Here is a 15,127-nt window from a genome sequence, read left to right as displayed (position 1 = left end):
ATTCTAAATGATCTTAACGCCCAAAAGGAGGAAGATGGTACGCACAACCCCAAACATGCATTCAACCACCAATCAGGTAGACAGTCGCACAGTGTTTGCCCCCTAAACTATATATCTCTTCCAGAAGGAAAATAAAATATATTTGACATTCCCCCCCAACACATTACTACTGAATTTACTTAAGCACAGGGAGGCAAAATGAACAGCCCACAGAGAAAGACATACATAAATTATTGTCAAAGCAGGGATTAGAGCCACAGAAACAGCAGCAAGGAATAAAAAAAAGGATTTAAGCATTTAGAAGAATTATTTGAAAGATTAGTTTATTTGTGTGGGGGAGGAACAAACAAAACCAATGAACAACAAAATTTAAAAAGGGTTTTTTTTACATGATAAACGACATCTCCCAGGAAGTAAACTACAGATTACAAATAATTTTCATAGAAGATATTTTTATACAAATTTTACATGTTTTTAGAGATCAGAATGTGTAAAACGCAAATTAATCCATGCGAACCCAAGCACTTCATGGCAGATGGGGGGTGGGGGAGGGAAGAGAAAGAGAAAGCTTCCCAGCTGAAATTTAGCCATAAATATTTAAAATAGAGGATAGGAGGAGTGAAAGAGTGCAGTGTCTGAAATATGTTATACATCTAGCAAATCTAAAATTCTTTTTTCATTTTTGAAAGTGCAAATCCTATGTTTTTCTGATGGTGCATTTTAACATTTGTGGGTTTAAGAATCTGAACAACTTCTCTAGCTATTCTTTCAGCTGATAAAACTACTGAAGCCATCAAGCACAACAGTGGGCACCAGAAGGCAGAACATGACCTATGCTGGATTGTAGCTGTCGAGATGGTGTAGGGACAGTGCCTCTGTGTGGCAGGTGCTGAGTGCGAGCATGAGGGTTAAGCTTCAAAGGTTAGACTACGAGTACTGAGTGTGTGTGTGTGCGTGCGTGTGGGGTAGGGGAAAAGGGCTCCACATACTCACAGGTTCTGCATGTCACCAAACCAATCAAGCCAGGCGCTTAATGTTCCTTTCTTCTCAACTGCGCTAACCTTGTGCAACCTTTTTGCTAGAACTGACTTTGGACCGGATATTTAAAATTACCATAATTAACAGATACATGAGTCACACGGCAGAAGTGCCTGAGAACAGAAAGGCGTTTAACAGCTACTGTGCGCCCCAGAGGGCTACCAAAAACACCCAATACAAAAAAAAAAATATATCTTTTGTTGGGAATATCTGTGCTATTGCTCAATGGGGATAAATGTTGCGCAGAAAGAAGCACTTAACATTGTGCCAGTCTCCTTAACACCAGTTTGGCCATAGTGCGCCCAAAATAGTTATTGAACCCTCCAAGAAGAAAATGAGGCAGGACAAGTTCTTGTTGAAGGGAGGTGGCCATGCGTCTTACACAGCTCAGAAGGAAACGACAACATTGCAGCTTCAAAAAGAGACATGCAGCTCACTAATATGCACAATGTTCCAGGGTCACTTCCATCTGATGTGTGGGGTACTGTGTGCGGGGGAGGGAGGGTGAGGAGTGTTTCATAGCACAGTTCTCATCTTGGAAGGGCTTTTCTGGTGGAGGTAGTAGCAAGGGTCAATTATTTTGGTGCTGTGGAAGGCATGCAACAAACTGATCCCTGTGAAGAATTTTGAGACACCTTCCACTCTTGATTTCTAGTGTGAAACAGAAAGCAGTACCCTTTTTTGCCCTGGGCAGCATTTTAAAAGTATACACAGCAAGTAAATAATGTTCACCCTCTACCAACAGTGAAATGTTTAAAATCTTCTTTTGAAATTCTAAAGCTGCTATTCCCGAGTCCCTGGGAACAGCCAGGTCATAAATTATCTCTTACTTACTAGACCAAACTGTCTAAGATGTCATAAATAGCACTGCATCAAACACATGCTGAATAACTCAATCAAGTTCCATTTTATGTGAGATAATATGTAACTTCCCCCCCCCCAAATATGGCTGCTCCCTGGGGTCCAGTGCAAATGTAGGGAAGCTGCTTGTACTATTTCACAAACGATTTAGTAGTAACTTTTCTTAATTGACAGAAGAGGAATATTGCACTTTTTAAATATTGCACAGTATATAAGGGGTAAAGCTTTCATGTAAATTGAGGAAGGTCTAGGGGATGTGGAACTAGGCTCCTTTTACTCAGTCAGCAAATTATCAATGCTGCTGTTGCCACTCCTATAAAATTATGCACGAAATAGCACCACAGCGTATCTAAAACTTACTGGTTTTGGAGGGAGGAGGAACTTTTCTTCATCAAATAAGGTTCCTAAATATAATTTAATTTATTTATTTTTTAAGGCCAAGTGATCACTTCCTGTTAAGATCAGAGCTGCATTTTCAGCCAGCTCACATGACTAATCAGTATCTGGTACAAGTAATGGTAGTTTGCTACATGACTTATAGGGACAATGAGGACAGTTAGCTCTCAGACTCGTGCTGAATAATTCAGCGATACATTTGACTTCTGACAAAACAATCTGGTTTCTTGCATATACCCCCCCCCCCAAATTATAAGGCATTCAGTACAATATGCTTTTTAATGGGTTTGTAAAAGAAAGCACTACCAAGAAAACCAAGCAGCAGTGCAAGAATGTCAAGGACTGGACACCCCCTACCTTCAAGATTAGAGTTTATTCAGATAATGATTCAGACTTTATATAAATTGAAACAGGATAAGAATAAGAGGGAGCATCCCAGCAAACTCTTCTTTTGCACCTGCCCTCGTTTCCTCCCCACACACCAGAACTGCCCCATTTACAAAAAAAACCCAAAAGCTCTTACAATCCTACCCCATCTTGCGCGTTAACCAGAAAAGGATACAGGCCGTCTGTCACACAGTAAGTCGCATACAGTCACTCTCCAGAACACCGGGCCTTTTTTTTTTTTTTTTTATATCTCCTTTAAAAACCTGTGCGTCTCTTACTAAAACATTACATGGGATCTTCTTCAGTCACTTCAATACTTTTGAGGCTGCAGCAGCATGCAAGAGGAAAAACTGGAGGGCTCTTTTGTATTTAATTTTAAAATCAAGGAAAGTGTTCCTGGAAATATTAATTCTCACTTTCAAATCCTCATCTTGACTGAAGAAAGGTGTTTGGATTTGTTCTCGGTGGGTTTGGGGTAGGGGCTGGGAGGTCGCTCTGTTTCTGGGAGAGTTTTTATTCAGTGTAGTCCTCTGCCTCGTCATCTTCGCCATCCAAGGATAAAGCGGCATATTTGCTCGCAGAGCTGAACATCTGCAAGAGACAAAAAAAAAAAAAGTCAAGAGAACGCCGCCTCCTCCTCCACCCCCGATTCACCAGGTACCACCCTCAGTGGAAGCAGAGCAAAACTTGTTTTGGTCGCTGGAAGCCAAACAATACAGGACTTATTGTAGGCGGGATGATATGAGCCAAACAAGGTGGATGGCTAGAGGTACTGCTTCAAGCTCATTCTGTCAAGACTCCTCTCACCTCACAAATATTTATTCTGGCAGATAACATATTACATAAGAGTTTTTAGAAACACTGGGGTGATCCTTCCACCATGATGTGTAACCTACTTTGTTTCCTCTACAGCTTTACCTTGAGAAAATCTGTTTCCTATTAGATAAAACTACTCATCCCTCTTCCCCCAACTCCCATTCAACAGGATCCCTGAACAAAGGGGCCCCTCCCTACCAATGGCCATACTAAAGTGACACTATAGATGCAGTCAAGGACGGCAGTAGAGAAGATGAAATATTTACTGCTGCAGGAATCTCTTCTAGCTTCTTTGGCTCAGGTGCAGATTTCGAGTCTTGATATTTCCCGCTCTCTTTCCTGGAAACGACAAATGCACAGAGTAACCCATTTTGAAATGGAAGCCCTTCTTGACTGCAGAGGACCCTTTGTTATAGATGGCACTTTAAGTGCCAGCCAGAACGCCTAGCAGAAAGGCAGTGCAACAATCCACATTCAATTCATAGTAACACAGTAATGACACAGAAAAGGACCAAATGGTCCACCCAGTCTACCCTGCAAGCTTATGGTAGTATCTGCCATGCTGTGCAAGTTACCCCCATGTTTCTCATAAAGGCAGCATCTAACACTCCACACAGTTATTCCCAAGCCTTATGACAACCCATAATTTAATGCTAGCAACATTTTTACTGGGTGATGAGCCTTCTTGAAATTTCAGACAGTGCTGACGTGTTTTGCTTAAGGTGTTGGCCTTAGAAGCACTCCTGTGCTTTTTCGTTTACGTTTGCATATCAATAGTCCAGACTGTAAAACTTCCAGGGCTCAGGTCATCTGAATCCAATTCTTCTTCCATCCCCTCCCCCACCGCCATTCAAAGCAGAGCACAATGTTGTATTTGCATAAAACACATCAAGGCTTAGTGGTTAAGGGTAGTAATCCTTGGCCTTCTGTTAAGGGTTGTAATCGCTGCTCCATGCAGGTTACCCCCATGCTTATTAGTTCCCCAGACCATATATGCCAGGGCCCTTATCGATGTTGTCTGAATCCAACTCCTCTCTTCCTTCTGCTATTGAAACGGAGAACAAAGTTGCAGTTGCATCAAAAGTATCAGGCTTATTTGTTAAGGGTAGTAACCGCTGCACCAGCAAGTTACCCCCCATGCACCCTTTTCTTCATTTCCATCCTCTAGCCTTTAAGGATCCACAGTGTTTATCTCACACCACTCTGAATTCTTTGACTGTTTTTGGCTTCACCACCTCCTCTGGAAGGGCATCCCAAGCATTCAGCACCATCTCCATGAAGAAATATTTCCTGGTGTTGACTGACTCATCCCCCCCTGGAGTTTCATTTCTTGACTCCTAGTTCTGATTTCTTTCCAACAAAAAATGTTTGAAGTTCGTGCATCATTAAAACCTCTCAGGTATCTAAAGGTCTGTATATCATATCTCCCCTGCACCTCCTCTTTTCCACAGTATACATATTTAAATCCTTCAGCCTCTTCTCATAAGCCTTCTCTGGACTGCCTCCCTCCTGTCCCTATCCTTTTTGAGATACAAGCTCCAGAACTGAACACAGTACTCCAGGTGAGGCCTCATCCAAGGACCTGTACAAAGGCATTAACACCTTTTTCTTACTGGTTAAGACTATCAGCTCAGCATTCTTCTGGCTTTAGCTATCGGCTTGTTACATTGCTTTGGCCGCCTTTGGCACTATCACCCCAAGATCCCTCTCTTGGTCAATGCACATCAGTCTTTCACCCCCAATCACATACAGCTCTTTTGGACTGCTGCATCCCAGATGCATGACTCTGCACTTCTTGGCACTGAATCCTAGACCTGCCTCCTGTTTCTCAAGCAGATAGGAGCTGCTGCATTCACAGCCACTGAAGTGAAAGTTTCAACCATCACTCAATGACATTTATGGATAGATTCAGGAAAACACTTGTATCAGGTTCCAGAAGGAACCATGGTCCATGCTTCTCAGTCAGAGTACAATTGCTATGATGGCAGGGCAAAATGGGAAGGAGCGAAGAAATTAAAAAAAAAAAAAAAAAAAAAAAAGGGGGAGGGGAGCAGGGAACTATGGGTAGCTGCAAATTAACAGGGCATGCAATCTTAAGTATTTGAGGCAATGGAAGTTCAAGAGACTTTCTCATGATCACAAATGTGTCAGTGGGAGAAGCATGATTTGAACCCTGGCTTCCCTGGTTCTCAGCCTGCTGCTCTAACCACTAAGGCTATTCCCTCCACTCCAAGATGCCCCACATTATAATGCTGTAGCTTCAACAGAGGCTGGTTCCAATTAAGCAAGAGTCCCAAAAGAGCACCTCTTCCTCTCGCCAACCCCCCCAAAAAAAGATTTTAAGTAGTCATCACAATTTCCCGTGAACCTGAAAACCAATCATGCCAATATTTTTTTTATTACTAGAAATAAGATACATAAAAGCATCCTTCTGAAATCAAACTACAAAAGTCACAGGAATTTCTTAATCCTTACATAATGGGGTGCACTGAGAACCACACATGCATTCAGTGAGGGAGCCAAGGTGGGATTTGAACAAAGGAACCTAATTCACAAGTCCTCACCTTTCGAAGTCTTTGCTCCCTCCTTCGCCCCAGCTTCGGCCACTGCTAGCACCCTGGCCTTTCAAAGTACTCTTCTCCTTCACACCGTCCACTCTGTCTTCATCTGCTGAAGTGAAGTAACATACAGGGAGCAAGATGAATTATTGGATAAACCTGGCACAGGGGGGCATGCTAGGCTACCTTGATCTATTTTACAGAACAGTTGTTTGATATTAAGAGGAATAAGACACCAGTTTTATGCTGTTAAATGCTCCTATATTCCCCTACTTTGACTTTTGTTTCCTATATATATGTATCGCACACCTTGTATGGCAATGGCAGTTTCCAGATTTTAGAACACTAACACGAATTACTGAAACCTGGTTAGTTACAGATATTGCAGTACTCTCAGGAAATTAAATATGTGCAGAAACTTGCTAATAATAAGGCTGCCAAAAGAAATAAAAAGCATATTTTTAACTGTCTATGCAAACACCAGATGTCTATAAATGAGATTGGACAGTTAGACTAAGGTACTAGATGAGATAGAGATAACAGGCAGTCAGAGACTGGGTGGAAAGCAAAGTTGCTTATCTGTAATGGGTACTCTCCATAGACTGCAGATCAAATCAGTCACACAATTAGTGACTCACTCAATAGCGCAGGCCCAGACATGCTCTCTGAGCTCAGAAGGAAAATCTTTTTGAACATGCACAAGAGTTCCCACAAACTGACCCTATTTACTCAGTCTACTTTCTATAGCTAGACGTCAACTCTACAGGGAGGGTGGGATTGGGTGGTTGATTTGTCCTACCATCTACAGAGAACATCTCAAAGATATGCAACTTCACTTTCTCTGTGGACAAAGACAAAAACAGCCACACAAGTTGGGATTCCCTAGTGAGGGTTGCTGAAAACTCTCATGTTGGGTGATAAAATAATATTTGTAAACAACCCATGCCAGGATGGAAGAGCTGAATTATTTATTTAAATAGATTCCTGAGAACTGTTTGTCTAAAAAATACAGTCTCTTTGAAATTCCTGGTTGAGACAAAACTTAGAAAAGGTATGAACTGAGGACCATATTGCTGCTTTACACATATTGACTGATCGAAGAAATGCTACCGATGTTGCTGAAGCTCGAACTTGATATGCTTTAATCTTCTTTGAGAGGTCTATCTTTTTGCTTAACATGCAGTTCAACCACCTTGACGACTGCTTCCCTACTGGTTTGCCTTGTTTGTTCAATCTATTGGAACAAACAATTCTTAAATGGCTTTGTTCTCACCTGTTAAAAAGTAAAGCTTTTCTACAGTCTAATGTGTGAAGCATTCGTTCTATTGTGTTGGAGTGTAATTTTGAGAAAAATGTAGGCAGCACTATGAATTGATTTAAGTAGAATTACGTCACCACTTTTGGCATGAATTTTGGGTGTATTCGCAACATTACCTTCTTTTTGTATATCTAAGTAAGGTGGATCAATTACTAACATTTGAAGTTCAGTCTTCTAGCTGAGAAATGTTTTCCCACAATCACTATGAGAAATGTTTTCCCACAAAAAAAATTTGAACTAACTGTCTGCAATAGGCTCAAAAGGAAAATTAGTTCTTACCTGCTAATTTTCGTTCCGGTAGTACCACGGATCAGTCCAGACTCCTGGGTTCTGTCCAATCACCAGCAGATGGAGGCAGAGAAAGTTCCAACTGATTCCGCCCTTTCCGTGAGGTGCAGAAGAACTGAAAAACCCAAGTAGCTAACCGCAAAAAACTGGGAGAACATTCCATAAGAACTAGACTCACTGACTCAAACGGCAGCAGAGCACCTAACATAAGCAAGCATTTTATTTGAAAAATACTTATCTGCAAAGTAAATAACAAGAACGAGTGGACTCTCCATTATCCTCAAACTGAAATGGGCGGGACTCTGGACTGATCCGTGGTACTACAGGAAAGAAAATTAGCAGGTAAGAACCAATTTTCCTTTCCCTGAACATACCCAGATCAGTCCAGACTCCTGGGATGTACCAGAGCTCCTTTACACAGGGTGGGATCCTGAGAGTCCCGCTCGAATCACAGCTTCACTGAAGCCCCCAGATCCTGGGGCCTGAACATCCAGGCAATAATGTCTAGCAAAGTGTGTAAAGACTTCCAAGTTGCCACCCTATAAATCTCTTGCAGGGAAACTTGCTGACACTCCGCCCAGGAAGTTGCCTGTGAGCGAGTAGAATGAGCACGAAGATCGGACGGAAGCGACTGATCATGAAGTAAGTATGCCGAACCAATAGCTTCTTTTAGCCATCAGGCTATAGTAGCCCTAGATGCTTTGTGCCCTCTCTTGGGGCCGCTCCAGAGCACAAAAAGATGGTCCGACATGTGAAAACTATTTGTGACATCGAGGTAACGCAATAGACTCCGAACGTCTAGCTTTCTCAAATCTCTAGACTGAGGATCCGAAGACTGTGAATCAGGAAAAGATGGCAGATCAACCAACTGATTCAAGTGAAAAGAAGAAACCACTTTCGGAAGAAAAGACGGAACAGTCCTCAAAGGAACTCCAGAATCTGTAATTCTTAAAAATGGCTCCCTACAGGATAAAGCATGAAGCTCAGAAACCCTACAGGCCAAAGAAATAGCCACCAGAAAAATCACTTAACGCAAGATCTTTAAGAGTAGCCCTTCTCAGGGGCTCAAAGGGCGCAGCACAAAGAGCTTTAAGAACATAAGAAAATGCCATACTGGGTCAGACCAAGGGTCCATCAAGCCCAGCATCCTGTTTCCAACAGTGGCCAATCCAGGCCATAAGAACCTGGCAAGTACCCAAAAACTAAGTCTATTCCATGTTACCATTGCTAATGGCAGTGGCTATTTTCTAAGTGAACTTAATAGCAGGTAATGGACTTCTCCTCCAAGAACTTATCCAATCCTTTTTTAAACACAGCTATACTAACTGCACTAACCACATCCTCTGGCAACAAATTCCAGAGTTTAATTGTGCGTTGAGTAAAAAAGAACTTTCTCCGATTAGTTTTAAATGTGCCCCATGCTAACTTCATGGAGTGCCCCCTAGTCTTTCTACTATCCGAAAGAGTAAAAAACCGATTCACATCTACCCGTTCTAGACCTCTCATGATTTTAAACATCTCTATCATATCCCCCCTCAGTCGTCTCTTCTCCAAGCTGAAAAGTCCTAACCTCTTTAGTCTTTCCTCATAGGGGAGCTGTTCCATTCCCCTTATCATTTTGGTAGCCATTCTCTGTACCTTCTCCATCGCAATTATATCTTTTTTGAGATGCGGCGACCAGAAGTGTACACAGTATTCAAGGTGCGGTCTCACCATGGAGCGATACAGAGGCATTATGACATTTTCCGTTTTATTCACCATTTCCTTTCTAATAATTCCCAACATTCTGTTTGCTTTTTTGACTGCCGCAGCACACTGCACAGACGATTTCAATGTGTTATCCACTATGACACCTAGATCTCTTTCTTGGGTTGCAGCACCTAATATGGAACCCAACATTGTGTAATTATAGCATGGGTTATTTTTCCCTATATGCATCACCTTGCACTTATACACATTAAATTTCATCTGCCATTTGGATGCCCAATTTTCCAGTCTCGCAAGGTCTTCCTGCAATTTATCAATTATTTGAACTAATATGTACATATGTATATAATTCTCGTATCATATTCTCCTACCATTGTTAACCCTCTCCCTGTTAAAAAAAAAAATGATAATATTGTAAAGCTTGTTGCTAAGTTATGTTACAATGTGAACCGAGGTGATGTTTTGCAAACGTGCCTCGGTATATAAAAAACCCTTAAATAAATAAAATAAAATCACAATCTGCTTGTGATTTAACTACTCTGAACAGTTTTGTGTCATCTGCAAATTTGATTATCTCACTCGTATTTCTTTCCAGATCATTAATAAATATATTGAAAAGTACGGGTCCCAATACAGATCCCTGAGGCACTCCACTGTCCACTCCCTTCCACTGAGAAAATTGTCCATTTAATCCTGTTTCCTGTCCATTTAATCTCTGTTTCCTGTCTTTTGGCCAGTTTGCAATCCACGAAAGGACATCGCCACCTATCCCATGACTTTTTACTTTCCCTAGAAGCCTCTCATGAGGAACTTTGTCAAACGCCTTCTGAGCATGCCTTAAGAAAATAGACCTTTAGTAGACTGAAGGCTCTCACACTGAAATCATGTAACACTACAACTGTGAGAACAGAAGGAGTAAACATATGTGGATTTGATCAGTGAAAGAACATTTTGTGTTGCTTTCTGTGCTGTGGTTTCGGGGGGGGGGGGGGGGGGGAGGAAGAGTCACAAGGCACCTTCCCTCCACTGAATCACTCAGAGGCTTCATGGAATAAAGCAAAATTGCTTACCTTGTAATAGGTGTTATCCCAGGACAGCAGGATGTAGTCCTCACATATGGGTGATGTCACTGACGGAGCCTTATTGCGGGAAAAACTTCTGTCAAAGTTTCTAGAAACTTTTGACTGGCCCTGTGAGGGCACTGAGCATGCCCAGCATGCCATGATATTCTCTGCCACAGGGGTCTCACTCTAGTCTCGTATGTAGCAATAAGCTTTAGCAAACATAAAATAATAAAAAGAAATGTGACCCAACTCCGCGGGTGGGTTCTGTGAGGACTACATCCTGCTGACCTGGGATAACACCTTACAAGGTAAGCAAATATGCTTTATCCCAGGACAAGCAGGATGCTAGTCTTCACATATGGGTGATTAGCAAGCTAGAGGCAGAGTCATTTCGTAGAGAAGCAACAGTGCATTGTTGTTGAAATTGAGTCAGCCGAAGATTACAGCAGGATGGATGTAGGAGGAGCTGGGATTAAACTGGAAACAAGTTCTTTAAGACAGATTGTCCATAGGCTGAATCTTGCCGTCCTTGTTTGTCCAAACAGTAATGAGCTGCAAAGGTGTGGAGAGAACTCCATGTTGCTGCTTTACATATGTCAAGGATTGGCACTGAACGATAGTGTGCTACTGAAGTTGACATTGCTCTTACTGAATGTGCCTTTACTCGCCCTTGGAGAGGAAGGCCTGCTTTTTCATAGCAAAACTGTATGCAATCTGCTAGCCAATTGGATAGAGTATGTTTACCCACTGCTTTACCCGGTTTGTTTGGATCATAAGAAACAAAAAGTTGATTGGATTTCCTGTGGACTGCAGTGTGGTTTAAGTAGAAAGATAGTGCACGCTTACAGTCCAAGGTATGTAAGGCTGTTTCTCCTTGGTGAGAATGAGGCCTTGGGAAGAATGTGGGTAAATCTATGGATTGGTTCAAGTGGAATTCTGTAACTACCTTGGGAAGGAATTTTGGATGTTTACGGAGAACCACTGTCATGTAGGAATTTTGTATAGGGTGAGTATGTGACAAGTGCTTATAACTCACTAACCCTTCTAGCTGATGTAATGGCTATGAGGAAGATAGTCTTCCATGTGAGAAATTTAAGATCACAGGAATCTATGGGTTCAAAAGGAGAACGCATGAGTCTTGTTAAAACCAGATTCAGGTCCCATTCTGTGACTGGTGGCTGAATTGGTGGTTTGAGTTAAACCTCTCATAAATCTACTGACGAGAGGTTGTGTGGATATTGGTGCATCTCCCATCTTGTTATGGTAAGCTGAGATTGCACTTAAATGGACTCTTACAGATGAAGTCTGGAGACCAGATTCTGAAAGATGGTATAAGTAGTCTAGTAGAGAAGTAGTGGGGCAAGTGAAAGGATCAATATTCTTTTGTCTGCACCACAAAGTGAATCTCTTCCATTTCGAAGAATAGTTCTTTCGTGTGGAAGGCTTACGTGAAGCTATAAGCACTTGAGATACATTGGTTGAAAGATTGAGTGGTTGTAAAATCAAGCTTTCAACATCCATGCTGTCAGGGATAGGGATTGAAGGCTTGGATGGCGCAACCAACCCTGATCCTGAGTTATGAGAGTGGGAGCTACTCCTAGACGAATGGGATCCCTGACTGAGAGGTCTAGAAGTGTGGGAAACCATACTTGTCGAGGCCAATATGGGGCTATGAGAATCATGGTCCGCTTGTCCTATTGTAGCTTCACTAGAGTTTTGGAGGATACGCGTATAGAAGGCCTGAGTTCCAAGGGCGAGCAAAGGCGTCCTTGGCTGGCTGGTTCTTCTGTGTGTGTAGAGAACAGAATCTGTCCACTTTGTGATTCAGATGTGACGCAAAGAGGTCTATTGTTGGTTGTCCCCAAATTTGAAAAATCCTGGTCACTACTGAGGGATCCAGGGACCATTCGTGTGGTTGGAACTGGCGACTGAGTCGATCAGCCACTACATTGTGAACGCCTGCCAGATAGGTGGCCCTGAGGGAGATTGAATGGTTCAGGGCCCAGTCCCAAATCTGTGCAGCTTCTTGACAAAGGAGATACGAGCCCGTACCTCCTTGTTTGTTGATATACCACATGGCCACTGTGTTGTCTGTTTGGACGAGAACAGTTTTGTGTGAAAGGCAGTCCTTGAACGCATGTAGAGCATAACGCATAGCTCGAAGTTCCAGGAAATTGATTTGGAATGTTGCTTCGAGTTTTGTCCAAGTACCCTGGGTTTGGAGATGGTGTATGTGAGCTCCCCAACCCAAGGTGGATGCATCTGTAGTTAACGTTATCTGTGGGACAGGTTGTTGGAAGGGTAGGCCCCTGCGCAAGTTGTCCTTGTTCGCCCACCAAAGTAGAGATGAACATAGCTGGTGGGTTACTTGGATTGGAGAGGACAGTGGTAGAATGGCTTGGATCCTTTATGATCTTAAAGTCCATTGAGTTATTCTCATGGCTAGCCTTGCCATAGGAGTGACATGAACTGTGGAGGCCATATGGCCTAGTATGGTTAGAAACTGATGAGCTGTTACTTGATTCTTTGAGTGAATCGAGTTTGCCAATAAGGATAGTGTTTCTGCTCGGTCCTCGGGTAGAAAAGCCTTTGAGAGGATTGTGTTCAATTCTGCTCCTATGAAGTGGAGTAGATGAGATGGAGTAAGATTGGACTTTTGGTAATTGATGAGAAAACCCGTGGAGTGGAATACCGTAATGGTGTGATTGAGAGAAGACAGAGCTCCTTCTTGAGATTGACTTCTGATGAGCCAGTCGTCTAGATATGGGAAGATATGGACACCTTGCTTGTGTAAGTGTTCTGCTATTACCACCAGACATTTTGTGAATACTCTGGGAGCAGAGGCAAGTCCGAATGGTAGTACTCTGTATTGGAAATGCTGATGACCCACTATGAAGCACAGGTACTTGCGATGAGGAGGGAATATTGGAATGTGAGCATAAGCATCTTGAAGATCCAGAGAGAACAAAGCCAATCTCCTTTTTGAAGAAGTGGAAGCATGGTGCCTAGAGAGACCATCCTGAACTTTTCTTTCTTCAGAAATTTGTTGAGATTTCTGAGGTCTAGGATGGGACGTAGGCCTCCGGTTTTCTTTGGAATGAGGAAATAGCGTGAGTAGAATCCTCTGCCCTACTGAGACCGGGGCACTGGTTCTATAGCTCTGGCTTTCAGAAGGGTGGATAATTCTACCTGTAACTGAAGTATGTGATTTTCATTGAGATGAATTAGAGTCGGTGGAAAATCTGTGGGAATTGAAAGGAAATTCAGTTGGTATCCTCAAGATATTATGGAGAGAACCCATTGGTCTGTTATCCAATTGTTGTAAAATTTGGATAATCTGCCACCAACTGGGAGTTCTGGTCGAGGATTTGAAGATAGGCTGAGTTCTCTGGGTAAATTTTCAAAAACCCGCAGCAGGACCAGTTTGTGGAGCAGGTTGGGGCCTAGCTGCCCTTTGCTGACGTAGTTGTAGTCTCTGCTGGGTTCTGGAGGGTCTGGGTCTAGATGAAGGAGGGTAATATCTTCTTTGATGATAGAAAGGCAGTCTTGTGTCTTTCCGAGGAGGCCTGTGGGAGGGAGGATAGTTGTCTCAATATTTCTGTGTGCTCTTTTAATTGAGACACAGCTTCCTGCACTTTGGATCCGAATAAACTGTCTCCTATGCAGGGGAGGTCAACTAATTTATCCTGGACCTCTGGCCTAAGGTCTGAGGCCTTGAGCCAAGCCCACCTTCTGGCACTAATGCCTGATGCAGCTACCCTTGAAGCAGTCTCGAAGCCATCGTAGGCAGCTCTGACTTCGTGTTTTCCGGCTTCTAAGCCTTTGTTAACAATAGTTTGTGCAGCCTCCTGTATTCATTTGGAAGAGATGGAATAAATTCTTCAATTTGTTTCCATAAGTTCCTTTGGTATTGGGTGATGTAAAGTTGATAGGATGAAATCCTAGAGTTCAACATTGCACCCTGAAAGACCTTGCGACCCAGGGAGTCCAAAAACCTGTGGTCCTTTCCTGGAGGATTTGTAGAGTGGACTCTTGTTCTTTTAGATCTTTTCTGTGCTGATTCAACAACTACTGAATGGTGGGGTAGTTGTGATTTTTAATATCTAGGAGTGGATTGCACTAAGTAAGTGGTGTCCACCCTTTTATTTACTGGAGAGACAGAACAGGGATGTTCCCAAAGACGATGCTGTAGTTGTAGGAGAACATCATGTATGGGAATTGCTACCACCTGTTTTGGAGGGTCAACGAAGGTCTGTTGTCTCGAATCCTGCTCTGATTCCAATTTGAAAGGGATAGAGTCAGCCATCTCCTGCACAAATGTGGTAAAAGTAAGATCTTCTGGAGGAGATTGTTTTCTAGGATGTGGTGGTGAGGGATCAGACATAAAGGCTTCTGATGAAGTGTCTGAGGCAGTGTCACTCCATGTATCATATTCTGGAGTTTTTGGTTGTGGTACTGCAGGTTTAGGTGGAGAAGAACACCAGAAGGCCCTGGCAAAGGGTCTTCAGGAGAAGAGTCCTCTTCTCGTGGGTCAATTGGAAGAGAATCCAATAAATCCTGGTATCTTTTTTGTAAGAGAGAATATAGTGCTGCTTCTGAGGATCCTGGAGCCCCAGGAGGAAGTGGCACCGATGAAGAAGTCTTTGGCATCGAGGGTATCGGTGCCTTTGATGTTTGTTTAGTGGGTATCGTTG

The 15,127-nt window shown here is 42.7% G+C and overlaps 1 protein-coding gene across 2 annotated transcripts in view; it reads right to left on the bottom strand.

The window, feature by feature from the left end:
* Positions 1–2,889: 2,889 nt before the first annotated feature.
* The window catches only part of EIF4B (eukaryotic translation initiation factor 4B), a 214,357-nt gene continuing 202,119 nt past the window's right edge, over positions 2,890–15,127 (bottom strand). The window contains exons 13-15 of one of the 2 annotated variants that reach the window (XM_029595046.1): positions 6,063–6,168; positions 3,765–3,837; positions 2,890–3,273 (exon numbers count right to left, since the gene is read on the bottom strand). In XM_029595046.1, coding sequence (XP_029450906.1) covers positions 3,196–3,273; positions 3,765–3,837; positions 6,063–6,168 — 257 coding nt within the window. In that variant the 3' untranslated portion in view covers positions 2,890–3,195. The remainder of the gene's footprint in view (positions 3,274–3,764; positions 3,838–6,062; positions 6,169–15,127) is intronic. The other variant, XM_029595048.1, reaches the window with a different exon arrangement.

This window comes from Rhinatrema bivittatum, chromosome 3 (genome assembly GCF_901001135.1).
Source record: "Rhinatrema bivittatum chromosome 3, aRhiBiv1.1, whole genome shotgun sequence".
Lineage (NCBI taxonomy): Eukaryota > Metazoa > Chordata > Amphibia > Gymnophiona > Rhinatrematidae > Rhinatrema > Rhinatrema bivittatum.
Note: the sequence above shows the minus strand (reverse complement) of the source record. Positions and strands in the feature narration are given on the sequence as shown.